The sequence below is a fragment of the Crocuta crocuta genome, unplaced genomic scaffold (assembly GCF_008692635.1).
Source record: "Crocuta crocuta isolate KB4526 unplaced genomic scaffold, BGI_CrCroc_1.0 scaffold165, whole genome shotgun sequence".
Taxonomy (NCBI): domain Eukaryota; kingdom Metazoa; phylum Chordata; class Mammalia; order Carnivora; family Hyaenidae; genus Crocuta; species Crocuta crocuta.
Genome location: NW_027530502.1, coordinates 4,594,903 through 4,621,604, shown reverse-complemented (window position 1 = coordinate 4,621,604; position 26,702 = coordinate 4,594,903). Strand labels below are relative to the sequence as shown.

General features: G+C 35.2%; 1 protein-coding gene and 1 pseudogene across 1 annotated transcript in view; both read right to left on the bottom strand.

Annotated features, from left to right (window-relative positions):
• Positions 1–26,702, bottom strand: part of CDK14 (cyclin dependent kinase 14) — a 563,883-nt gene that overhangs the window by 274,814 nt on the left and 262,367 nt on the right. Inside the window, exons 7-8 of the mRNA XM_077766835.1 lie at positions 19,647–19,709; positions 1,963–2,086 (exon numbers count right to left, since the gene is read on the bottom strand). Coding sequence (XP_077622961.1) covers positions 1,963–2,086; positions 19,647–19,709 — 187 coding nt within the window. The remainder of the gene's footprint in view (positions 1–1,962; positions 2,087–19,646; positions 19,710–26,702) is intronic.
• On the bottom strand, positions 82–209 carry LOC144233794 (U4 spliceosomal RNA; annotated as a pseudogene).

Here is a 26,702-nt window from a genome sequence, read left to right as displayed (position 1 = left end):
CTCTCTCTCTCTCCTAGAAATAAATAAAACATTTAAAAAAAAAAAAAGAAAAAGAAAAGAGTGGAGGATGAGGGGAAAGGTACTAAGAAAAGAGAAAATGAAAATATTAATGCTTGCTCTGAGCATCCCTAACTTTCTCAATTTTCTATTAACAATAATCGCGCCTCAGATAAACCTCATTGGCTACAATACTGCCACTGCACAAAGCTTAACTCTCCTAATTTTCTAAGTCACTTTCGAAGTTGTTAAAAATTGCATTTCAATTTATTTTTCAATCAGATACTATAAAATGTCAGTCTTAAAGATCCATAAGAATCTTTTAAGATGAACTTATCTGACAATTGTAATAAAAACATTGTCATAAAATTGAAAAATAATCCCCAGTAAGCACTTACATATAATTCCATTATACCCTTAGTTATACAGACAAAATCAATTTTGTAAAATATGTTTTATAAATATACAAGAAAATCATGTTTAATAGAATTAAATATTCAATGTAATTACATACTCTAACATATACCTTACAGTTTATTAACACATCAAAAGAAAATCACTATAAATCCTTATCAATTCACTGACATTGACAAACTATAAAATATGTTCATAGCAAATCCAATACCCTAAATTTGAGGAACTACAAATCTCTCCTCCACTCATTAACTCTCCCATTATTTTCTACTCTGTAATAGAAAGCCTTTACATCTGGCCACCTAGTATTATTTTAATGCGAAAATCTATCAATAACCACACACACACACACACACACACACACACACACAGATGGAGTTTCATCATTTCTACCAACTAGATGAGAATAAATGTCAGTTTTGCAAAATATCACTTGTTAAATACTAACTTTTGTTCTATTTCAATTTTTGAAAGAAAGGATATATAAAATCCAACAGAGTAGATTCATTCCAAAGCTAATGAACAGTCTACTAACCTTGAAATAAAAAATAAACATCTCTTGCTCTTTTATTTATCAAAAGGTGGGGTGAAAAAAGATAATCATTTTTCAGCAAAAGCCTATATTTCAACCTCAGGCATGTTTATGTCCCAAGGGTAATATTTCCATTCCACTCTTAATGGAACAAATTTCTAATCAGAATATGTATTCAAAAATAATTGAGGCAATGCACTGTCAACATATCATGCTGCCATCAGTATCCCCTGGTGCTGGGAATCAACTCAGCACCCTCTGTGCTGTGACAGAGCCAGGGCAATGCAGGAATGTCACCCTTGATAAAGGGAGGGGAGGCATGGATGACACAAAGGTTCTGCTCCCCTCTGTGTGCTCAACACAGAGTTTGGGGAGAGCTTCTAAGCTGCAAGAGGCCAACCTTAAAACTTTAAGGAAGGGATGACTTATAATGACTTAAAACCACAGCTTTTAAATGAGAACTGTGTCTGCTTTTGTAAAGTTATTGAGAATTTTTCAAATGGTCATTTCTGGAAAGCTTAACACTGTCTCTAAATTTTTAAGTATTAAAACTGCAGGGCAACATGTACTATTGAATATATTTTGGGATGCCCCCACAAAGTCCAGAGGCTTAAATTCAAGTCTGACAATATATTGATAATTGTTGAAGCTGGATGATGGGTAATGAGGGGTCCCTATACTATCTTTCTACTTTTGAATGTATTTGACATTTTTATTAAAAAAGTGAAAAAATTAGATTTCTTTCAATACACTTTATGCTCAAAATTTTACTACCTCCTTTAGAGATATATGAGATCTGATTTATGCTTATGATTATTCAAGACTCTCAAAAGCAGTGTGAATTTTTAAAAATCCACTAAGCATGATGTTGATCATTAAAAAAAATTCCTTCATTCCTGATAAAATTTTACCATGATCTATAATGATAGAAGAAGCACACCTAAACAAATGCAGTGCCACCATCTGCCTGGCATTCTCACAGTGTGACAAAATAGACTGGTAATTAACTGCTTTCCTACCGAAATCTGCCAGCTTTAACTCCCCCGTGTCACTGATCAGAAGGTTCTGTGGTTTCAGGTCTCTGTGCAAAATATAACGCTGGTGGATGTAAGACAGCCCTCGCAGCAACTGAAATAAAAACAACTGAAAAAACAGGGAGACAAAAGTTAAAATCTGAACACAGATAAATGCCAGTTTCTACATACAGTCTGCCAAGCACTTGTATTTAGTAAAAATGGGTACCAATCGCTAAATTTCCTACCTAAATTATTTAAAGAGAACATGCATAAAGGTATGGGAATCTAATTTGTTAACATGCAAATCTGAAATTTTCTGCCAACTTACTATGTTAACCCAGAGTGATACCCTCCTCAGCTAAAAATCTAGAATACAATCAGTACTCTGTGAATTAAGCAAAATGTAAAGAATCAATTCTTTATAATATCTGATTTCCTTAGGCTTGTATTGATGCTTGAGGCAGAGAAAAAGATCTATTCATAACATTATCAAAAAATGTTGAATTTTTTACCTAGTTTATGTAAACTGGCACATATTTAATTCTACAGAAATGACATAAACATGTTATCCAATGATTCACCCATTGACATGCTTAAAGGAATGGAAAGATAAGGTAATTGAAATAATTAAAACAAAACAGTCACATGGCCCAATTAATACTACATTGTAATTATACTGCTTTTGCACATATGGCCATAGAGATTAGGCTGTTGCGTAAAGACAGACATGAACCTTCACTAATTACAAAGCAGACCCATCCTAAGGAAACAGAAAACAGAGAAACCAAGAATTCAAGAGCAATACTTTTTTAGGAAGTAATTTTAAGAACTGACTGATGGCCTTCTCTGTTTGGTTTCATACTGGATCACATCAAATGTTTCTATTTTGATAATAACAAAATGTGATTTGCAAGGGTTTCTAAAAAACTGTTAATGAAAAAGGAAATATTTTAAAATAATTCACTTGGGGCGCCTGGGTGGCTTAGTCGGTTAAGCGTCCGACTTTCGCTTGGGTCATGATCTCGCAGTTCGTGGGTTCGAGCCCCGCGTCAGGCTCTGTGCTGACTGCCAGCTCAGAGCCTGGAGCCTGTTTCAGCCTGTGACTCCCTCTCTCTCTGACCCTCCCCTGCTCACGCTGTCTCTCTCTCTCTCTCTCTCTCTCCTAAAAATAAATAAAACATTAAAAAAAAAAAATAATTCACTTAACAAATAATCCTAATAATGTCTAGTTTTTAAAAACGGATCTTTTAAAACAAAAATAAAAATGATATTCCAGTCTATATAATTAGCTAGTAACAAAAAGCAGACTCGGGAAAATTTTAAATGAGTTAGTTTTCGAAGATTGATGATATAAGGATTCCAGAATATTTAAATGGAAAAGATTGGCAACTTGTTTCAGATCCCTGGAAGCTAGCATTTCTGGAATATTTTCCACCTAACTGGGGGCTAGAAAAACCAGGTATATTTTTTTACAGGGTGGAAACCTTGAAATCATAGTAAGACAAATTCATTTCAGTATCTTTGTATGTGATGACATGCTATTGGGGCAGTGAAGGCCTACGAACATTATTTCTAGAATCTAAGCATCAGAAAGGAAAAGTCTCTTCTGTGTCAGCCTAGATCACATTAGTGGCTCAAGAACCTCAGGAAGCAAACATCTCTCTAGACTCCTCCTCTCAGTCCTTCCTATGTAGCAGATGGAAAGACTTAACACCATCACCAGCAGTTTCCAGCTTCACTTTTCACTCCTAATAACCCCTGCATCCTGAAGCCTAATGCTTTCAATTTCGGGAAAAAAAAAAATCCATACTCTTTCAATTTAGAAGGGAGAAAAGTGAGCAAATAAAGTTACATTGTCTTTTCAAAAGTTTTAAACAAAAAGGCAAAAGCAGACCACATAACAAATAAATTTGATTTCAAAATTAAACTGATTTTGACAAGGAAGTTTGGCCTTCTGCAAGTTGCTAACTGGCCTTTGGGACCTACTAGAGACTTAGCAGAATGTGATCATCCGTTTAACTGTGGCAATGAGTTTCAGTTTAACAGAGAGCAAGAGTCAGGTGCTATTCTGTGTATGTATCATAGCATACAATTTCATTTAATCACTGTAACAATTTTAGTGAAAGAGGTACTACTATTATCTCCATATTAGTGATGAGGAAACTAAGCACAGTTTCTCAAAACTGTATGGCAATTAAGCATCAGAGCCAGGACTCAAACCCAGGCAGTTTGATTCCGAAGTCCACGATCTTAACCACTTCATTCTAGGAATATTTGCCAGAAATCAACACAAGTAGGCAAAATGTTGTCATAGAAGATGCTTCCTCCACTGACAGGATGAGGTCTGGGTGTGTAATAGCACAGCCTTCAAGGCTGCTAAGCTCTGGCTGCAGCTGGGTGCCAAGGAGTCATCACACCATGCTCCTTGACTGCAAGCAATCTTGCTGACCTCCACACTCCGAGTATGCTGTTCCTCAAACCTTTACTTTTATTCCTGCCTCTCTTCTGACCAAAAAAAAAAAAGCCCCCTTACCCCTTTGTCTGTTATTCTCCATGTACTTCTTAAGTCTCATCTCAAGAACTTGGAGTCTGCTGTGACCACCTCTCCAGACCTTCACTCCCTCTACAGATGCCTGTGAGGTACTCCCCTTCTGAGCTCCATGGGCAGCCTTTGCCTGTGTCTACCACATATGGTATTATTCCATCTCCCACAGACTGTGTGCCTTAACCATTTTCCTAACCTGGGGACACAGCTGACACTCTTAAACCAGTAATGTGAATACGGAACTGAATATAGAGAGATTTGGATGAAGCAGATACAAAAATAACAGATAGATAACCATGCAGTGGGGTTTTCTAGATGCTAAGTGCAGAAGTGGGTAAATCAGGCAGTCCCAAAGGGCTCTTCTTTTAATACCTTTACTAATTAGTGAAAATATATAATCCTCATGCTAATATGGAAACTGTTCAAATGGAATATCATATTAAAGGAGATTAAGAAAATTGGTGTCAGGAAAGGATGCAACTACACACTCCAATTACAATTGTATACATGATAAACTAAGCCCAGACATGACATACGGCCTCAAACATTGTTATAGCCCCAAACAAATTTTAGCTCTTTGAGCAATGCACAGGGTTAAGTCAGAACAAATCTCCATAGAATAAATTCATTCAGGGTTTACTAAGGGCCAACCCTGGCCAGGTCAGGTGCTGTCACACAAGAGGGATGCAAAGATGAAGAAGATATTAGATGCAGTCCCTGGACTCCAGGAGCTCACACAGCCCCCTGAGTATGAGAGACACACAAACAGATGGCTACCCCTGAAAGTTAAGTCTGCACTGCAACAGCAATACAAACTGAGTGTACCGAAGGCACAGAGGAGGCAGGGTCTAGCTAAAATTTAAAAAATAACAGAAAAGTAGATTGATCCTGCCATAGTATGAAGAACAGGCTGTGGAAGGGATGAATTACAGGAAACTTGTCATTCTGAAAAGAGAATTCATCACACATAAAATTTTAATGGGAAATCAAATAGAACAGTCATTAGATACACAAGTTGAAATGACCAAGCAAGCAGGTCACAAGATAAATTAAGAAGAAAAACGCAAATAAGTGAAATGACAATATATAAAACTGTAAACCTACCAACTCACCATCATGAAAGTAATGGTGGCAATGGGGATGACAGCAGACTCACTAAAAACATTAGGAAAAAAAGGATTAAAAGTCCGTATTTTAATGGGCTTAAGAGAATAGGCAGCACCAGCCAGGGGAAGTAGTGACATGCTACATCATTCCAAACAGAATGATATGCCCTTTGGAAATGTCTTGAGAATTTATGTGTTAGGGACGCGCTTCCATTAGACAAGCAGGCAAATACCTAACTTTCCCATGTAAATTTTTGAGAAAGCCACTTTACTTGATTGTATAAATCACCACACAATAAGCTATACTTGATCATTTGAAAGCCAGAGGACACTGTGAGAAGAAGGACCACCAAAGAGGGGCCACATGGCAGAGAAAAGAGTAAAAATCATCATGGGTATTTGGTAATAAAACTTGGTAAATGTGGACAGAGTCTCAGGTACCAAAAAGAAGGGGCCTAATACTAACTGAGGGCTTATTCTAGTTTAAAATCTGTTCCAAGCGCTCTTGTATATACTATTTAATCCTTTTCATCAAAAATCCTGTATTTTTTCTTTTCTTTTAAATAAGACGACTGTAGCTCTAAATGCACCAGAAGCTTACTCAAAATCATCCAACCACCACACAATGCCTGTGAACTTTCCATTAACACCTCATCATCTTAAATGAGGTTGATGCTTGGTAAATACATGGATGAATACAGACATATACCCAATATAATGAAAGTGCTTTAATAAGTGAAACCAAGTTTGGAAGTCTCAATTAGCATATTATGTAATGAGTGCATGATTCCTGAATTTGTTTCTGCTATTTAAAATCTTCTCAGTAATTAATAACATAGCTTTAGGTACTGAAGTTGATAAGTATTACCAACAGATGTGAAACTCTCATCCCATCTTTCTACTGTAGTAGCCATAAGGTTTCCTAAGAATATGCTGTCACCTCAGGATATTCTACTCAACTTTATAAAAGAAGGTTCCTCCAAACTCTTCAATATGATCACTGAGGATTTATACTCTAGTTTGAATATGTTCACTTTCTGCAGTACAAACCCCACTGGGAAAATGCCATAAATAGCAATGATCTGATGAACAGGGACACTTCTGCCAGCAGCAGATCTATCTATAGCCCAGTTTTCCTGTCATCCCCAGCGGGAAACAGCTCATATTCTCAATGCCATGGTATACACTTCTTAGGAATAGTCTTTAATACTTCATCCATCCCCTTATGAAGCTCTTTAGGGTTTAAGTAGATGAGACAAACAAAAAGAAGATAAGGCCTTTTATCAAAACTTTTTAAGTCAGGAAAAAGTACTCATTATTGGACTCAATATGTTTTATTACTCAGAAGAATTACGGGTGCTGGCGGTGAGCAAGTTTATAAGCCCCCCACCCCCCACACCTTTCAAAGTATAAAGATGTGTGATCAGATGTTCTTTATCTCAGTGGTTAGAGTCATTCGGTTTTATGAATGGTATGAAATGCATGTTTTAATATATGTGGTTCCACTTAATATGAGACTAAGCACACTGAACATCTTACAGATTGTCATGGGTCAACTTTCTTTAAGGAATGTCTAGAATCTCTCAGAGCTTACAGAGGGCTTATTAGAACTATTAGTAATGGACCCTATGCCTTATGGTACACAACCAATTCTTCCAAAGACACTTAGTTCATGTACTCTTTTTTGCCTTCTGGGAACCGAGCTTAACATCTCTGTATCTCAAATTTCTCATCTAGAAAATGACTTAACTGTTATTCACATTGCAATATTGTATCATTTCATAATTTTATGAAAACAGAAATGAAAAGGACTCTGCAAATAAAAGAGCTATAATAATTACCACTTATTAAGTGCTTACAATGACAGACATTGTGCTAAGTGTTTTACACTCATTTAGATAATTTAATCCTCCCAACACTTCTGCCTCATAGATGTTATTATCCCCATTTCACAGATACAGAAACAAAGGCTCAGAGAAATTAAATGAATTGGCCAAAGGGACATCTAGCAAGTAAGAGGTAATGCTAATATTTGAACCCATTTTTGACTTACTTTGACACTCACAATTAACAGTACTGCTTGTGTATTGTTTTTTTTTTTTAAGTATGTGTACTATTTGATTAAAGTAGCTATATATTGTGTGAATCTAAGGCTAGAAAATATGACAATGGCAAATAGACCTAAGTTGTATATGGATAATAAATACTTCAAATAATATGTTCCATGTTTAACACTGTATTGTTTAAACACCCATAGGCTATGCAGACATCAAACTTTCTAGAGATAAAAAATAATTAGAAACTTTGAGACCCCGAAATACCTAATAAATGTCAAAATATTTTGTAATATACATCAGATAATGGTTTCATTACAATAGTAGGTCTTCTTCGATTTTTAAAGGCCACAGAATGATTCATCATGATTCATTCCACTTAGGTGAGTTTCAAGTGTGCAAATACCAAATCCTAATTTTGAATAAAATGTACAGAATTTGTGCCAGTTTCTATTTTATAAAACATCATTGCAGTTTGATGTGTTAAATTTTTTAAAAAGAATACTTAGAATGTTACACAGAGATGTAAGGGAGACAGAAATAAAACCCTGGACATTCAGTATTATGGTAGAATTTCCGCGTCACTTTGTACACACTTGACAGTGTGAAATGTGTTACTGTACAGTGTAAAACACAAATATTCATGTCCAGGTATCAGATTGTAGACGTATACTTTTTTGCAATGTACTATAAATAGGTGCAGCTCTCAGAATATCTGAGTAGCAGGGGGAACTGGTCTTGCCACTTTTTATCCTTTGTGAGATCTTTCATTCAATGTTGTTATCGTTTCTTCTACTCCTTCAAGGTACTGAGATATGTAACATTTTATCATTTCCAGAAAATGTAACAACTATTTAAGTTACATTGTCTAAGAGATTTAAACACTAATATCTTATTCCTAAAGAGGATACATTTCTGGAGAGGAAGAACTCCAAAAATGAGAATTGCAAGTACCTGGGCAAGCGCTTGGGGGAAAGATCTTGCACACTTTCTGAGAACATTGAACACACCAGGTAAATTGTCCTCCCACACTGCCCTTTCTTCCAGCCTCTACCAGGGCAATGGTAGATATCAAGCAAGGTGTTGTTCAAGACACAGAGACACCTGCCTTAAGAGGGCAGACTGAAGCCATGGGAACCAGAGCTGGGATACTCACAAGGAGTCAAATAGGGATTGAAAGACAGATCTTTGTTTTGCTAAGTTCCTTGAAAGAAATTATAATAGAGTAAGTAGTTTTCCATATTATTGGGGTTTATGTATATGATGAAGCAAGTTGGTAGGGCTGAGGATGAGAATTTTCCCTTTAAAAAGTTGGTCAACACCCTAAAATTAGTATTAGAAATATTCGCTGGCTAAGTAGAAACAAGATGGTCAAACTTAAGCTATTGGCTTTAAATAGTTACCCAACATAATTTTCCAAGAGAAAAATTGAAACAGTTGTCTCAAGAGATTAGAATAATATAATCTTCTTAAGCCTATTGTTATGAGGTTTCTGTTTGTCGATATAGTTCAGAGTTACAAAACTGACGTGATGTGTACTTTTTAGAACTAAAAGAAATTGCATAAAATACAAGTTTTTCTCAACTTCATTTGTGAATGCATGCTTGTTACTCTCCTCTAACAGGTTATTCTTTTTTTAAACACAATGAAAGGTAATAAATGAAGTTTAAAATAGTTTTAATGCCTAAAGTAACATCTGAGATATTAACTTAACAAGAATTGTCTTAATAGCAATTGATACCGTTTTTATTTTTATATTTTTAAATTTTTTAAATGTTTATTTTATTTTTGAGACAGAGGCAAAGCTTGAGCGGGGGAAGGGCAGAGAGAGAGGGAATCACAGAATCTGAAGCAGGCTCCAGGCTCCAAGCTGACAGCACAGAGCCTGACACGGGGCTCGAACCCAAGGACGGCGAGATCATGACCTGAGCCGAAGTCAGCCGCCCAACTGACTGAGCCACCCATGAGCCCCAATATCTTTTTTAAAAAGATAGAGGGATGGCCCAAAAATAAACTTATGCTTATATGGCCAATTAACCTATGACAGGAGAGGCAAGAGTATACAATGAAAAAACGACAGTGTCTCAAATAAATGATCCTAGAAAAACTGGACAACTACATGGAAAAGAATGAAGCTGGACTACTTCCTTACACCATAAACAAAAATAAACTCAAAATGGATTAAAGACCTAAATGTGAGACCTGAAACCATGAAGCTCCTCAAAGAGAACACAAGCAGTAATTTCTTTGACATTATTCTATAGAAATATTTTTTCTAGACATGTCTCCACAGGCAAGGGAAACAAAAAATAAATAAATAAACTATTTGGATTCCACCAAAATAAAAAGCTTCTGCACAGTAAAGGAAACTATAATGAAACAAAAAGGCAACCTACTGACATGAAAGGTGATATTTGAAAATGATGTATGTGATAAGGGCTTTATATCCAAATATATAAAGAACTCATATAATACCAGAAAATCCAATCAACTCACTTAAAAAACGGGCAGAGGACTTGAATAGACATTTTTCAAAAGAAGACATACAGATGGCCAACAGATGCATGAGGATCAACATCACTCATCATCAGGGAGATGCAAATCAAAACCACAGTGAGATATCAACTTATGCCTGTCACGATGACTAGAATCAAAAAGACAAGAAATAATAAATATTGGCAAGAAGTGGAGAAAAAGAAACCCGTGTATACTGTTGGAGGGAATGCAAATTGATGGAACCACTATGGAAAATAGCACGGAGGCTCATCAAAAAATTGAAAATACAAATATCATGTGATCCAGTAATTCTACTACTGCATATTTACCCAAAGGAAATGAAAATACTAATTCAAAAAGATATATGCATCCTTACTTTTTATTGTAGCATTATTTACACTAGCCAAGATATGGAAGCAAATCAAGTGTCCACCAACAGATGAATGGATGAAGAAGTAAACATACATACATACAATGGCATATTAATCAGCTATAAAAAATTATAACATAGATCGACCTAGAGAGTATTATGCTAAGTAAAAGACAAATGCCATATGATTCACTTACATGTGGAATCTAAAAACAAAACAAGTGAGCAAACAAACAAAAAAAAGTAGAAATAGACCCATAAACAGGAAATTGGTAGTTGCCAGAGTGGAGGGGAGTGGGGAGATGGGCAAAATGGGTGAAGGAGAGTGAGGGGTCCCAGCTTTCAGATAAAAACACAGTAAAATTACAATAAAAAGTGTGAGAGAGATGCAGACTGAAAAACTGGCAAAGGTGATAAACCTTGAGCTGAAGGGTCTTAGAGAAAGCATATATGTATAAGCTATAGCACTGACAAAAATAAATTTCAAATGGAATGCAGGAAACACTTTGAATTTGTATACAGTGATCAACAGACCTCTCTTTACATTTCAGAAAGGTCTCAAATAATAGGAATGGATGCATTATGACAAAACATCAATGAGATGTACTGGCTAGCCACATGAAAGCTGTGCCTGTCCAAAAAATTAGAAATATCCTTGGTAGTGTGTATATAACTCTATTACTCAAGCTGATTTCCCTCCTGGGTCCTCCTGTTTGTCTTGGAAAACATGTAAAGAGGTCAAGTGCAGGATTCATCTTAAGCCTTAAATGAGGGAGGCAAGGTGAATGGCTTAAGCTTAAAACCCAAGAGGGTGTATTCCCATTGGGTACTCCTCAAGCTGAATAATTCCATTTTACAATTATTTTTCATCTTACAAAATATCATATGGCATACTTTTAATGACTGTATTTCATAAATCTTTGGAGTGATTTCTTTTCAATCTAGGTTTTAATGCACTTCTAAGAAAGTCTGTTGTTCAATTACCTGCCTTGATTCCTCTGTCTGATCCAAATCGTTACAAGCAGATAAGCAAGCATATGATGACAAAGATACAAAAAACATGATCTGAACAGTGGAAAGCGGCCCCCATATTAACCAGAAATTCACTGCTTAGAGCGTCCAGCACAATGTGAATCAATGAAGCATCACTTTCTTTTACTCTTAATCCTTCACTTTCTAGATATGGAAGATTATTTTGTTATTATAAAAATAGGATAAAGATGTTCAAAAGAAACCTGGAAAGGTGTTGAGGCCAAAGCACTCATTAATGGCCTCATGAAATAATCCTATTTCCCAAAATACAGAATGAGAAAAGGCTTGATATAGTCACAGTAATGTATAGCAGGAAATCATTACCAGCTAAATAAGAGCTCTAATGCAGAATATGGAGAAAATCAGGTGCTATCTGATTTTCTATCTGAACATTAGAAGTCTCATTTAGGAATCAATTCTCGGTGCCATCTGTATAAGACAGTCTTAATTTGGCATAACATTATTCTGTCTGTTATACACCTGCTTGTTCCTTGGACTATGAAAGGAAAATAGCAATCTTTCAAGCATAATGATCCTCATATCTTTTTAATTAATATAGATATTGAAATAAAAAAAGAAAACTCAGCTATATGAAGTAGGATGTCAGATATTTCAGAGAATAAACTTCAGTATTCATAATCACTTGGATTATTTTGGATTATCCAAAACAATTTTGTTTAAAAAATGCAAATGCTTTTTACAAGGAATCTTCTTGCAAAGCCATTAAGATAACATGGATATGAAGGTACATTACAGAAAAATACAGGAAGATCCAATGTCATCATGGTAATAAGATTCATGCATCTACATTTCTAGGTATCAGCTGGAGACAGCATCAATTAATCTTTTTTTATGAATCTTAATTTTTGCCAGTCTCTCATGATTATCAAATTTTAAAGAACACATGACATACTGAATGAAGGGTAAAATTTAGACCATTATGGTCATTTTCTTTACCTCAATAATCAATCTTTAAATCACTGAAAATTATAAATTGAAGAACTAACACAAATTCTGCATTCAACTCAACAGTGATAGCCAAAACCTAGTAATATTTATAGTGAATGGCTTAATGGGGGAAAAAATAAACTACCCTTCCCCCCAAATTCTAACCAGTTTCTGACATACCAATTATGTTCTAGCAATTGCTTGCTATACCTTTAATCATCATAAATATTTATAACAAGGACAATGTCCTCAGGCTTTTGATTGAGATTTTAAATTACCCTCTAAGTAATTAACTGCTAAAATTACCCATTTGTCTAAAATTGATATTATGCTAAGAAACAAACCATTAGTTAATAGTGAATATTTATTTCACAATGTCATATTGAGAATAGATATATTTTTGTGGGCAAAATAGCAAATGATTCTAGAAATTTAGTTAACATTGACAATTTTTGTTATGAGTTTATTTTTTGTTACAAAGAATATTCATCAAGAAAGACAAAACTTTACAGCTGTTTTGCTGAGAATTAGAATAAAATTACTGTAGAATATTCTATACTTTATTATGAAATCACAAATTATGTATCATTTCAGTTGTTCTTTTCTCTTTCATTTTTCAATGATCTATCATGTTTGTAAAGTTTAAAATTCTATCTGATTCACATTAAAGAACAATCTCAATTCTTAGGTACATGACATTCCACATTATTACCGTAAACAAGGATATATGAAATCTAAACAAAAATATATACATTTTTAGAATCCAAGACAAATGCCTTACATATATTTTCATGCTGCCCAATAATGAAACCAAAAGTCAAAATTGCAAGATTTAGAAACAAAAAGATCTGATCACTGTATATGCCTTCTGTTCACTGTAATGAATATTCAGTATTTATGACATTCCAAACATTTAATGATCTACAAGCTATTTAGGCAAACACAGAACTTTGGAGTTACTAAAGAGCATGTTCTTTTAAACATAATAGTTGATCTCACCTGATTTTCATATCTCCTTAAATTTATAAAGAACCATTACAAGGTCTTATTTTAGCTCAACTGTTTCTTTTTTTAATTAACATCTAGCTCAGCCTTATGAACAGCTGTTAACTTAGTAAATATTATTCTTATGCTCTTCATTTTGCATTCATAGACTTAAGTGACAATAAATATCACCACGTGAAAAAAAAACACATTAATACATCAAATAGAAATACCCCTGGGACATCTGTCACTATGTTACAGTCAGACTACTTTGAGAATAATTTCACCTGCAGTGCAGATCCTAAATGTAACCCTGGAGGAGGGCATTGTGTCTAAGCAGGTGAAGAAAAGCCAGTGCATAATTAGGTGAGTGGCCTCCCATGGAAACCAACATAGTAATAAGGGCCGTCTGTTTCTGTGCACTGCAATTCAGATGCCAAAACACAGGCATTAACAAGCTGCATTCTATTTTTTAACTTCCCATACCCTAGAGAAGGGAAAAGTAATATCTTCAGTATGAAAATGATGATAAACCTATGTGACTGAGTGCATATAAAATTAAATAATAAGCTAATTGCAGTAATTTAATGTATTAATCATGCAGTATAGGGAGAACATTGGACAGAGTAAAAAACCCTTTCTAGGATACTAATTCTGGAAGGAGCTTGCCTGCTTATAGCAGAATCACCCAAAGAGGTATTTTTCTTTTTTAATTATACCAATATTAACATATAAATCATTACGACTGTATAAATATTATTTATACCTGAGCCATTTAGTTTACTATGAATACTTTTATCCCCTGCCCCTTGCCATGCAATAATTTGGTTTTCCTGGTGTTAGTGATGATCTGGTTGTTTTGTTTATTGGTTTGTTTTTCTTTGGTTAATTTTCTTTGCAGTTAGTGCTAATTCAACAACAAAATCTTTTCCCATCTTGTAAATGGGCTCAGACACATTAGGTATTCTACCTAAAAATTTCCTCTACTTGGAAATCTCTCCTGGAAACTTCTGATCAGTGGATCACTCTCCCGGCCTGACGCATAACTGTCATCCTGGGATTCTCTTCAGCATTGTCCTGAAAATCTCCTGCACCTCTCTCCTGTGGTAGCCTCTGTTACTTGGTTTCCTTGTCTTCTCTGCTTGGTTTATACCCTGAGTTCTAGTGGAGTACATCCTCAAGTAGTTTCCTGATAAAGGATGCATGGTGAGTATGATGTTCAAATCTTTGAACATCTGAAAATAATTACCTTCAAAATCAATTGACAGTTTGTATAAACTACAGGGTTGAGAGAATAATTTTATTTATTTATTTTTTTAAGTAAGTGCTAAACCCAATGTAGGGCATGAAATCATGGCTATGAGATCAACAGTCAGATGCTCTACTGACTGAGCCAGCTAGGCAACCTGAGGGAATAATTTTAAATAGGAACTTACAAGCCACTGTCCCACTGCTGTCTCCCTTCCAGTGTTGCTGTTGGAAAGTCTAAGACCACAATAATTCTATCACAGTAAGGCTGTTTCCTTTCGTAGGATTTTTCTTCAAAACTAGTGTTCTAAAATTTTGCAATAACAAATCTTACTGTCAGTTTATTTTCATTAAATGTTATGGACATTTAATGGACCCTTTTAATCTTGAAATTCACATCCACCACAGCCGGAAAAAATGTAGTTAAATAATTATTACCTTAATAATTCCCTCCTGCACATTTTCTCCAATTATTCAGAAGTTGGACCCCTGGATTGGACCTCTGATATTTTTTTGATAATTTTTCATTTTTCAGATCTGTGTTTTATACTCTATTTTCTGGCAAACTTCTTTAGCTTTATCATCCACATTTTTTGTTATTTTTTATTTATCATATTTGTTTAATGTTTATTGTTGAGAGGCAGGGAGAGCACATGGGTGAATGCAAGTGGGGGAGGGACCGAGACAGAGGGAGACAGAGAATCCCATGCCAGTTCTGCACTATCAGCACAGAGCACAACGCATGGCTCAAACTCACAAACTGTGAGATCATGACCTGAGCCGAAATCAAGAGTCGGACGTTCAGCTGACTGAACCACCCAGGCAACCCTCTGTCATCATATTTTTAATTTCTAAAGCAACCTTCTGTTCACTAAGTTCCTTTTTTAAAAAATAACTTATCATTCTTGTTTTATAGATATACTATAGTTCTTCTAGATCTTTGAGAGTACTGATAATTTTTTGATGTATTCTTTCCTATCTTTCTCTAATTTAATGCACACAACTTTGCTTCCTCCAAGTTACTTTTGTCAAAGGGGGTCTTCACTGCAGAGTTGCCTGGATTCTTCAGGTCTGTTCTCTTGGACTGATCAGATTCTCCTCAAAAGACACTTACAATTTTCTACCTTGAAGCATGGATCTGACACCTATTTTTGAAGCATCACAGGCCAGATCCAGTCTCTCATGCTTTTCCCCATCCCCACCTACTGGCTCAGCCCCTGCCCATAGTGATCACCCTACCTGCAGAGTGAAGAGCAGTAGAGGCAGGCTGTATGGCTGTGAGAGGGTGACAGGCCAGGGTTGCTACCGAGCACATGTGTGCTCCACAGGTAAAGCCATGCAGGGTCACAGGAAGAGCAAGGGGACATTGTGGGTCATGGGAGCCACCCTGGGCTCTCAGCACTGGGTCTGAGCAAATGGCTACCTCTCTCTCTTTAAAGGGAATTTTAAATCTTATTCTGAATTTGGAAGAGAAGAGAGAACATATATATATTTAAAGTTTTGCAGGTGACTGCCATGGCGCCAAGTCTGAAGACCTTTAAATAATTACTGAATATACTAAATATTTCAAGAAGTGAGACTGTCCAGTACATTTTGGCAAATCCTCAGGGAGCCAAGATTTCATTAGTATTGTGTGAAGGGATACCATACATCAATACATTTTGCTGACTTTCAGTTATTCAAAATGGTATAAGAAGAGGTAAACCACATCACTCTCTTTTAAAGGCAAAAATGTAATAGGTCATCAACCTGTAAGCACATCAAACAACTTCTGAGTAGGTATAACTCCTGCTCTATATGACTAATATGCAGACTCACTGTGTGTGTTCCATCTAATTTCTGTGACATTATTTCTATACTGACTACACAATGAATTCACCATTAAGTTTCTCACCACAGCCTAGGAAGGCACTAACTATTAAACCATGTTTACTGCCATGGCACAAAAAGGGCTGAGAACAGGTAGCAAATACTAGGTATCTGAAGTACAATGAATGACCATGGAATGAGAGAAAAGCTTGTTAAACTTGGATAAGAGCTACTGAAACATGATTTTAAGTTCAGACTAGTTACTGAAAAACAGAAACCTAGAAATTCAGTTCCTTGAGACCACTAGGAGATAAAGGAAAAACAAAATGTAATGGAAGAAGCAGAACTTGCAAACGCCAAAAAAAAATCACCAATAACACTGGTCTGATGATGGTGAACATGGCAATGTTTTGTGGAATAAGCCTTTTGCTTTGTTTCACCAACAAAATTTTCCAACCAATACTTGGCCCATAACTAATGACACACAGAGGGCTGATGAGAAAACCAAGCAAGGATAATAAAACTCCAGTGATGCCATGGTTCTTTTTGAAAAGGTTTAGTCAGCTCTTTAATCTCAATCCTGTCACTGAACTTGGAAATCAAGAAGTCAAAGTTTGCTCAGAGTAGATGTCGATTTTTGCTGAGATTGGCAGGCTCAGCCCCCTAGAGCTGGGCCCCCTGGGTCCCCTAGAGCTGAAGGTCTCACTGATTGGGTTCTCTACAGATCCCCAGGGTTAAAGTAGGAAACAAGAGTAAGGATGTACTGTACTATTGGTTTTGAACTCAATCAACCCTAAGAAGAGACCATTTAATGTGTAAATAAGACAACTTAAAATGCTTTAATGTTTAGAAAAAAAAAAAACAAAAGTATGTTCACGTTAGGATATCAATGTTTGGAGTTGGACTTAAGCATGGGAGGATTAATAAAACAAGTCTTTCCATTTGTTAAAATTTCTTCCCCAATTTAAGTACTAAATAATTGTTGGGGCACTTGAGTGGCTCAGTCGGTTAAGCGTCCGACTTCGGCCCAGGTCATGATCTCATGGTTTGTGGGTTCCAGCCCCAAGTCAGGCTCTGTGCTGACAGCTCAGAGCATGGAGCCTGTTTCCAATTCTGTGGCTCCCTCTCTCTCTGACCCTCCCCTGCTCACGCTGTCTCTCTCTCTCAGAAACAAATAAAACATTTTAAAAAATTTAAGTACTAAATAATTGCTTATGTCAATGGATACTGATTTTGAAGAAAAATGAACAATTTAAAAGATATCTATCAATAAAACAAAAAAAAAACAACAAAAAAGTTATATGAAACGAAAGACTACAAGTACCATATTGATTTTATTATTTGTCTAAAACACAATGTTTTTTCAGAGATACTAAAAGTTACTGAATTTTAAAATTATACAACATAGGGGTGCCTGTGTAGTTCAGTCAGATGAGTGTCTAACTTCAGCTCAGGTCATGATCTCACAGTTCGTGGGTTTGAGCCCCATCTCGGGCTCTGTGCTGACAGCTCAGAGCCTGGAGCCTGCTTCAGATTCTGTCTCTCCCTTTCACTCTGCTCTTCCCACACTCATGCTCTGTCTCTGTCTCTCAAAAATGAATAACCATTACAAAAATGTTTTTAATTGAAAAAAAAGTATACAACATAACTGGCTACCATGAAAATCCTCATCATGAATGCCACAAATATTAACAAGTTCCTGCAACTTATTAAAAGTAAGAAAATCAACATTAGAAAAACAGACAATATATAAGAACATGCAACACAATTATAAATGGTCAAGAAACATGTGAAAAGACACTATCACTAGCAGCCAAGAAAACACTAATGTAAAAGGTATTTCAATTTTACTTATCAGAATGGCAAAAATTAAAATGATTGGTTATGGCCAATGCTCATGAGAGTAAAGAAAAACAGTCCTCCTATAATTTATAACCTTGTGGGCAAATGTTCCAGTCAACATCATTAAAGCTGAAATCTTGTCTCTTAGTAAAAAAATCCGTTAACTAGATATACAAGAGAAGTAAGAATGTAAAGCTTTTATACTATTATCTACCCTAGAATTCTTCACAATAGCAACATTCCAGAAAGAAGCTAAGACCCATGAGTAAGAAGCAGTTGAAAATTACAGGTTGTTCATACTATGGACTCATATGCAGTTTTCAGAAAGATTAAACTACAATCATATATTGACTTTAAAGGATATCCATGATATATATTTTAAAATGACATACAATAACATATGTTATTTTTATAGAGCAAAATAAACACACACAAGACACCATATGTGCATATATACCTTTACAAGCAAGGAGAAAAGTACAAAAGAAAGAACATGCCTATTGCAGAGTGGTGTCAAAAGATAATGAAAGGAAAGAAATGGGCAAATTTTTTCTTTACATACTTCCATAGCACTCAGTGGATTCTCAGGATCATGAAATGTAGTCATTTGAATTACAAAATGTGAGCACATCATTATACCATCAGATATAACTTTGGTATCTTCTGACTCATAGATGTCAAGAAAGAGACTCCTGTTTGAAGTGTGAAATTTTGAGACAATTTCCAAGATAGGTGCTAGATCAGATGTTAGAAAAACTTAGTTCTTTTGACACACAGTAATCCATTTTGTAATAAAACAAATGAAGGAGAGCAGTAGGAAATCATTTTTTATCTCTTTGTACATATAAATGAAAAAATATGTACCATAACTCACCATAACATTGTTTTTGATCATAATATTTTATATTGAAACTTACTGGTACTTTAGTATGAAGTTCCAAGGTAGAGCTACCTGAAACTCTCTTCTCTTAAACACAGTGTTAAAAGAGAATTCCAGTGGATCTCACTTATTATTAGCAAATGTTTCTCCATGAAACAAAAATAGAATAAAATCTAAATAATAATACTCCAGTGAAAAGACTTCATGTTTAAACATGGTTTCAATCACTAAAGAAAGCAATAAGCATACTTCACTTCAGTATCACTTCTCTTTTTTACACAATTTTTTTTAAGTTATGGAAGAGAGATTAGACTTTGATGAAAAAATGCACATAAAGAATGCTAACCGTTGGCTTAAAAAGATCTTTTCCTACCTTCACATTATCTGGATGCAGCCCCCCAGGGTGCTTGTCCATGTACTGACATAAATCAGTGTGCTGGAAGAAAAAAGGGAAAATGTATTAACATCCCTCTGGCTATAACATGATGAATCGATATTTTTCTACTTCAAAGTACTACTGCCTTCTGAACAAAGCAAATATAAGACAAGTGGGTGGATTTTTTCATTGTATGTAGTTGAATGCTTCTCCACCCCCTCGTTTTTAACACAATTGCATCATTATCGTTATCGTTAGGCTCTGTTTTATATTAAACATATCTGTGTATTAGAAGAAATTCATGTCCATGATTTAAGTGCCTAATTCGCTCCTCACTGAAAATATATTTTTTAGCAAAAAAACCCACCATAAAACAGAAAAAAAACAGAAAAAGACAAACTTAACTATAAATATGTGTACCATACCGGAAAAAAACTAAACCAAAATACATAACACACACTAAACCAATTACATTGCCAATTATCTTGTGTTTTTCAAGTGCAACACAAGTTATGATTATTTACTTTGTATGAGATGAGAATACTACAAATATATCATTCTAGCAAAATTAATCACTGGATTTATTTAAAATTCTCATAACTATATTCATCAAAAAGTAATTTTCATGTTTTCAGAACTTCTGAATGTATCTGGAAAAATATATTTTAAATGACTAGAAATAGTTTGAAAATTATAAATTAAGACAAATATATCTAAGTATAACTTTTTTAAAAGTTTTTATCTTGCTTTTGGTTTTTTTTTTTTATTTTTTATAAGTTATTGTCAAGTTGGTTTACATATACACCCAGTGCTCATCCCAACAAGTGTTCTCCTTGATGCCCATAATCACCCATCCCCTCTCCCCCACTCCCCCTCAGCCCTCAGTTTGTTAAATTCCAGTTAGTTAACATACAGTATAGTATTAGTCTCAGTGTAGAGTTTAGTGATTCAATATTTACATAAAACACCCAAGCTTATCACAACATATAACTTAAAAGGAATATTTCTAAGTAACATGTTATGCTGTTACTCTTAAAAATATCCCCAGCTCAATCTGCTCACAATTGTATTTATTTTCTTAATGCTTATTCTGTTTATATCATGAATTGTATAGAAATTTGAAAAAAACGTGTAGAGTTGCTATTCCAATTTTTCTTCTCTTATTAGAGGGCACTCTAAGATTTATAACATTGAAACATTTTATCATTTTGGAAAAGCCACTGAACATGAGTATTTACGCCCCATTATCAAGCTTCAGTTATTGAAGAATTTAGAGTTTTATGTTATATTCAAGAATCTTGCTACAGCAATGGTGACGTTAGGTCAGACCTCCTTACTGCAGGCCAGGTTGGTGCTACTTAGGATACAGAAGAAAATTTAGCATGCATTCATTATTCATCTTGCACTTCTTGGGTCCTTCTTGTGTTCCAGGTGCAACACTATTCACTAAACACACAGAATTAAATGTAACAGTTGAAAGAGAAAAAAAGCAAAAACAAAAGCAAAATAACAGGCATGCCAATAATTATAATAAAGTATGTTATATAGTATTTTAAGAACAGTACTGGATAATGATTGAAGGCACCATGCTCTATTGTGGTGTAGAGACTTTGGAAAAGTTACACTTGAACAGAGAATGAAAGAAGCCAACTGAAAGGCGATAGGACAGAAGAAATGCTCTTAGATGTGTTCTAAGGCAATACTGCCTTTATCTTAGACTACACTCAAGGTGTTTAGCTTCCAAATTAAAGTCAAACTCCATGAAGACAGAAACTATTTTCATTTGGAAAGTACTGCCTCTGTGGCCCAGCAAAATGTCAAACACAGAGAAGAGCTGAATGCAGGTAGAAATAGTTTTACATACAGCATAGCTCATTTTAAAAAGACCCTAAAACAGGAGTTCCATGGAGTATTTCCTGAGTGACTACATAAAAGTTTGATATCAGGCATTTAGTAAACTGAGGAATGAATTCTGGTAGCCAAATTGCCATTCTGTAACTCTGTATTATTAATTCCTCTCTCCGTTTGAATAAGGCTAACACCACCCTTAAAGAAGACTTTTGAAGAACAAATAAAATAGTACATGAGGAAGTACTTCTCACCTACAACATGATCTACAAAAATAAGGTATTATTTAAGATATTGCCCATTATATAATAAAATCCACAGGAGAAGAACTGTATCTAATTTGTTCATTCCTTCACACACAACAAATAGAAAGAAAATAGATGGAATAAATGTAGTTAATAGCAGAAATTAATTAATTAGAAACTAGAAAATAACAAGCTTGATCAATTAAACAGAAGCTTACTTCTATGAAAAGCCCAATAATAAATACAGCCAATGATATTGCAGTAGCAAGATCTGGTGACTGATGAGGGCTACACTTCTGGTGAGCACAGCAGAACATATAGAGAAGTTGAATCACTATGTTGTACACCTGAAACTAATATGACATTGTGTGTCAACTATATGTAAATTTAAAAAATTTAAACCCAATAAAACAAACCATGGCAAATGTTATTCTTTAAGTGAAGAGTTTTATCAAGATGTAACCAACATTAAGAATGAGAAAAATGACACAACTAAAAATGTGAAGATTTAAAAATATATTACAAACATACAGTAAGATAAACTACACAATATTATACACATTTTTAAACCAATGCATTTGAAATCTAGATAAAAACTTACATCTCTTGAAAAAACACAAACTGTTAAAATTGATTCTATAAGAAACAGAAATTGGAGAGCTATACCTAAAAGCACTAAGTTCAGATTGGTTTAATGGGAAATCTTCCAAACCTTCAAGTAGCAGATATAAACTACCCTGGAGCAAGCAAAGAAAAAGATAAAATGCTTCCCACTCCTTCTTTAAGTTTGCAGAGTCAAAGCAGGCGAAAACAGTGGAGACGTGGGGAAAACTAAACCAACCGCTCTATGACCAGAGATGTATAAAGTCTAGTGACAGTAGGTACCAGAATTCAATACTGTACTAAAAGATTAAAACAATACCAAACAAGGTAAAGGTAGGAAAGAAAAAAAATAGTTCAACATAAGTACATCTATTAATGTGAGCTTCTAAAATTAACAAATTAAAGAAGTGAAATGATGCTGGGTACAAACTTTTCATACTATTATATATTTGACCCATTTAGATTTATTTAATGCTAATTTTGTATAAATAAGATTTATTAAGTGCTGATTTTGCATAAATAAATAAGAAAAGGTCTCTGTTCTCATAAAGCTTACATTCTGTGGATTTTACATACTTGTGAATTACTGTAATTTTTTCCAAAAGAAATATTCAAGCTTTTTGTTAAAAATTTAAAAATTCCACATGAGTGAAATCATACAGTATTTGTTTTTCTCTGACTTATTTCGCTTAGCATAATACTCTCTAGCTCCATCCATGTAGCTGCAAATCGCAACTATATCTCACAATACATACATATAGCTCACAACTTCTTTATCTATTCATCAGTAGATGGAATTTAAGAAACAAAACATGAAAATGGGGGGAAACGAGGAAAAACAAATGATAAAAGAGACTCTTAACTATAGAGAACAAACTGAGGGTTTCTGGCAGGGAGGTAGGTGGGGGATGGGTAAATACATGATGGGGATTAAGGATATGCACTAGGTGTGATAAGTAAATGATGAATCACTAAAAACTACACCTGAAACTAATTCTATCCTGTATGTTAACTAATGAGAATTTAAGTAAAAACTTGGAAGAAAAATAAGTACAGCTAAAAAACAAACTAACCTATGAGGAAGGAAACATATCAGGAGTGAGGAGGGGGGGAATATTCCTGATCCTCAAGGTACACAGATATCCTTCTAAGTATATACCCAACGACATTACCATTATGAATTGCAGGAAGCAGGCTTCTCCAAAATGAAATGTTTGGAAATTTTTTACATTTATTCATTTAAATTGAACTTAGTTAACATGCAGTGTAGTATTGGTTTCATAAAGAATTTTCCAAACCCTCTAAATTTCAAAACTCATATTTCCTTAGATGTATGGCATCAAAATGTGTGTGTGTATATATCACATGCATATACACATGGCTGTCTAGCTATGTAACCGTGGTTACATAACCTCTATATATCAGGATCTTCTTGTGTATAATGAGAATAATCCTAAAACATCTACCCCAAATGGATATTGTGAAAATTAATGATTAAATATCATAGTGGTTTCAGAATACTCCCCAGCACACAGTAGATGCTACAGATGGTGATGATGATGATGATGATGATAACAGTGACGATGACAAATGACGATGATGATGATCATGATGATCATGATGATGATTTTATGTGGTATTTTTAGAGTAGGGGGGGTTTGGGAGGATTACAATTAAAAATGGAAAGATAAATACAGTCAGAAAACTGGAACTCCTCGGGGTAACATTATATCCTTATTATTAAATAGTGTTCTTCCTGTCTGTGTAACCAGATGTTCTTATTCACACTCCACCTCCCTCTATACACAGCCAGTGAGAGTACATCTAGCCAATACACAATTAACCTCAGATTGCTCTGGGTGATTAGGGACAAGACTCTGCAGAATCTCAGATGGAAAAAGAAAGAAAAGATAGTACAAGGTCCCACCTTGTACCCTAGCAAACTTCTGTTCTACCTTCTACCTGTATTAAAAATGGTTTCTTCTCTCTCTGTCTCTGTCTCTGTCTCTCTCTCTCATTTTAATACATAGTATTATACTTGGTGCATTAGATGTGCCTAAGTTACAAATTTTATTACATCTCTTCTTTCTCATTTCTCTCTTTAGTTCAATTCACTGGATTATATGACCCTTATCATTTGCACTGGTCCAGAAATACAGTACTAAATTTAACAATAATGCTAGAAGGTACTTCTTTGTCATTCCATTTTTTAAAGTCATCCTAGATTTATACAGAAGGTCCCTATAGCATATGATCAACAGATCAGTATCCCCTGGTGAGACACAGATAATCTGAGATCCATCTGGCTTGATCTCTGGCTATTTCTTATTCGGATACCACAAGGAGCAGGTCACTAGACTAGTTGCCTGGAGACTACAAATCACACACAATTCCTCTTCAGCATCCCATCTCTATCTTGGCTCTTGGCTGACACTCCTCTTTCCTTCTCTACATTATGCTTCACATCATGTTCCAACACCTCCCTCTTTTCACTCCATCACTGCTGCTGTTCTTCAGGGTAATGCCTTTAGAAGCACTTGGGTTTGGCAGGTTTATACCTGAATGTCTAAGAACACCTCATCAATCTTCCATGTAGTGGATGGTTTTAAATGAAGCTATCAAGTATGAGTAGACTTACAGGCCAAGCAGGAGACAGAGTGAGAGCAGAAAGGGGCTTCAAAGACTCAGTAACATACATTTCTTTCAAAATGAGTTTCCTCCTTCCTCACTGTCGATTACCCATCAGGTAGCATTGATTTGGTTATTAACATAGGAGAACACACCTGAAACCATAACACCCTGAACAATAAATGCTCTCTGTAAAGGAGTTTGCCATTTTCAAAATTTGGGTTTTCTCATACTGATTTCATTACTTTGTGGCTGGATCACTTTAGAAGGCAGGAGAGAAATCTCCCTTTATAAAAAGGCAGGATACAGAAAGACCACAACAAATTGGAAAGACATTTTTATTCGTAAGCACTTTTACACAGTAGAGTCTCTGTTAATTTCAATTATATGTAGACCTGAGAACTGCATGACTAGCAGCCATGAGACTTAAAGGGAAAGACATGAAAGAAAACTACAAAGATAAATTATGGATACAATGACCATTACAAAACAGGCCTGAGTGGAGAAGAGACCTTTAAAAGAGGACAGGGAAGAGAGGCCAGCCAGAAGAAAAGACGAGAAACAAGCTAGACTGACACTCAGCTCTTCATATTTTCGACTCTCTAGCCCTTACTCTTTCTGAAATTGACTTTGGGTCAGGAGAAAGCAACAATATCCATCCACTGAAAGCCACTGGTAAAAAGTTCCTCTGGACACCACAAACTCAGACACTTCTCGGACATGAAATGTTACCCATATTCCAGGGCAGAAACAAGTACAAGTCAATTGTTAAATAGGCTTCACCATTCAGTATGTGCTTATGTTTCTTTTTAAACAACATATTAACCATGAACTGGTGTCTTCCAATTGTTGAACTCTCAGATGATCAAACTTCCTATTAAAGAGATGTCAAGTTCTTCAGAGAAATTATGTTTTTGTATTAGCGCTGACTTTCAGAATGAGCTTTCCTCCTCAAGCAGGAATCCAAATAAAGCCCCTTCCCAAACGCATGCATTTGTTTCCATTTTCCTATAATGTTAAGTATAATGTCCACTATATTTGGCAGCTAATTTTGATGTTCTTCAGAAGCACTGCCAAAATATGACATTGAAAATAGCACAACTCTATTTTTAGCACCTAGGCTAAAAATAAGGAAGTTTTTCCAAGGGGATAACCAACAGAAATCCTCATTTTGAAGTTATGTTAAGTTTAGCTTCCATAGCCTTTGCTTCTGTTTCATTTACTTTTCCATTTTAACAGTGAGAGGAGAGTCAGTATATTTAAGCCTGGTGTAATTTTTACAACATTAAAAAAAATACTTTACAAGAGTAAGAATATGAAAAGATTCCATAAGATAAAGAGATGACTTCTGAATTTCTTTATTCTTTTTTTTTTAATTTTTAAAAATGTTTTATTTATTTCTGAGAGAGAGAGGCAGCGTGAGCGGGGGAGTAGGAGTCAGAGAGAGACACAGAATCTGAAGCAGGCTCCAGGCTCTGAGCTAGCTGTCAGCACAGAGCCCCATGCACAGCTGGAACCCAAGAACCGCGAGATCATGACCTGAGCCGAAGTCGGATGCTTAGCCGACTGAGCCACCCAGGCGCCCCTGAATTTCTTTATTCTTAAGGGATGGGCTTACTTTATGATTAAATGCCAAGATTCAGTTATAGTTTCATTTTGAAATTAATGAAAACTTGATTTTGTAAAATAGGAAAATTAAGTGAGAACATGATAATAAAAAATGATGGGA